Source organism: Limulus polyphemus, unplaced genomic scaffold (genome assembly GCF_000517525.1).
Source record: "Limulus polyphemus unplaced genomic scaffold, Limulus_polyphemus-2.1.2 Scaffold8963, whole genome shotgun sequence".
Classification (NCBI taxonomy): domain Eukaryota; kingdom Metazoa; phylum Arthropoda; class Merostomata; order Xiphosura; family Limulidae; genus Limulus; species Limulus polyphemus.
This window is the reverse complement of record NW_013674573.1, coordinates 10,160-12,413: the sequence shown is the minus strand read 5'-3', so window position 1 is coordinate 12,413 and position 2,254 is coordinate 10,160. Positions and strand designations below refer to the sequence as shown.

The window sequence follows — 2,254 nt, the reverse complement described above, 5'->3', positions numbered from 1 at the left end:
TTTTAGAAAAGGTGGTGTCTATTTACTTGTGACCACGCTGTGTGTATATATATCTGTGTCAGTGTAAACTACTTGTTGATGATGACAAACCTTGTCGAAACGTTGTACATTTGCTGTTATGTTAAACTTATATGTTTCAGGAGTATCTCCTCATTGTAACGAAAATTGCCTGTATGATATATAGAATTATGAAGAGATTATTTGTTAATGCTCTATTGAATTCTGTAAGACTTTGTTTAGTAACATTTTATACGCATTTAGAATGTCTATATAGTGACATCTAGCGACTTTGTAAGGTTCCTCTGGCGACTTCTCGTATCATGGAGTTGTTATTGCGCGTGACCTGAGGATGGTTAAAAACCTTTTCTGTTGTTAATTACGAGTATTATTGATTGTTTCAAATGCATTAAAATAAAATGTGAAATCATGTGATATTACTTAAAAGTTTCGTTAAAAGACATGTAATTTTATAAAACATGCCTGTTGAAATGAGTTTTTAATTTTAAATCCGGATTAAAATTTGATTCTTGGAAACGTATCTCATGCATCACATTAATGATTAATTAAATTCTAATGAAATTGGAAGTTTTGGGATACTGTGTTTGTCAGTATTAGTGTTCTAATTTTTTTAAAAGATAAGAATTGTAATTCACTTGTTTCTTAAGAGAAGTAATTGCAAACGTGAAATAGCATATAAAAGTACTGATGAAAATAGTGAAATCTTGAAAAGTTGAATATGAAAATTGAACACATTTCTGACGAGGAGAATGCTTTTTTGGAAGTTAGGCCTCTGAAAAATGAAAAAGAAAGAAAAACGTCATCTTGTAGTAAGTTCAAATGTTTAGAATTTGAATCCTTTGTAAAACTTTGTAACATGCAACAAAAAATTTCCATATTGTGTTGATTAATATTATCTATATTAAAATAGATACAAATTACAAATAATACAGTTGCTATCAATCAGTGGTAAAAGAACGAATGATTATTCCTAACACAGAACTTCAATCATTTTTTATTTTTTACACTTTTTTATTCTTACAATAAGGTGATGCATGAGACATATTATAACATCTGTCATTTGTCCATAATGAGAAGAAGCATTTCTGGTAAACGGTTATAATTTATTAAAGTGAGGAGGAAACATCAAGATACATGATCAAAGAACTGGTAGAATATGTTGACTTAACCAACACAGTGGTGTAAAAAAATGAAATAAGTTTTTATGCTATCTTTGCTGATGTGCAACAAATTTGTACCAGGAACTAATTTCAAGATATAAATGTATTTCTTGTTTGTTTAGAAATGTTAAGTTACACAGGATGTCCATAACTTTGATATTGAACCACCTTATTAATTTAATAAAATAAGAACAACATAAGAAACAGTTGTTGGTTGTAGTATAATGAAGGCTGACACTTCAGTTTGTCCATAGCCAGTTTATACCTCAAACTAGCCAATGTTTGTGGCTCAAAAGATGTCTTAGGGTTAATCAATGCATTTGGATTGGTCAGTTATGTATGCAACAATGTCATATCTTATACCTTCATCATATAGACAGCCCTTTACGTACTTCTAACAATCAGATATCAGTCTATTGATTACATATAAGTTGTAACTTTTATCTGGTGTGGTTCCCATTCCATTCATTTAGAAAGTTCAATAATGTATGGACATCCTATACTACATATTATAAGTAGTATACATATAAGATATATTATTAGAATAACTTATTTGTGAATTATTTGCACATCAAAAACTGCACTTCAGGAATAATATGACACATAATTAAACTTAATCGTTTATCAGTCTACTTTACTATAATTAAATGTTGGTGTATCTGTATGATGGTCAAGTTGAGAGAGGTGGAACTGTGATAAAGTAAAGAAAATGTGTCAACTCACAGTGAGAAATTGTTATAATGTAGTGATTTACAGAAGTTATTTTAAAATATGTAACAAAAGTATCTATTTTACACCTCTAGTAACAACAGAAGCTACTAGCCCAGAAGGATCTTCATTTACTATCTTTGATTGTAAAATAAAAGAAGAAAAGTATGAAGTTCGTAATGATACTGAGGTAATTTGTATGTTAAAAACTTTTATGATTCTTTAATTAGACAAAATAATTAGATATTTTTAAAGAACATGTACTGGGGTTGTCCTTTGAGCCTGAAGTCATACACCATGTTGCTACTCTGTTTCTTGCTCTCTGTAAGTTATTTGTCTTAATATTTGAAGTCTGGTTTGACATTGTT

At 29.4% G+C, this 2,254-nt stretch overlaps 1 protein-coding gene across 1 annotated transcript in view; it reads left to right on the top strand.

Annotated features, from left to right (window-relative positions):
• Window positions 1-399: 399 nt before the first annotated feature.
• The window catches only part of LOC106475672, a gene marked incomplete at its 3' end in the record, with an annotated part of 3,043 nt that continues 1,188 nt past the window's right edge, over window positions 400-2,254 (top strand). Inside the window, exons 1-2 of the mRNA XM_022379729.1 lie at window positions 400-827; window positions 1,982-2,076. Of these exons, the coding sequence (XP_022235437.1) occupies window positions 737-827; window positions 1,982-2,076 (186 nt within the window). The remainder of the gene's footprint in view (window positions 828-1,981; window positions 2,077-2,254) is intronic.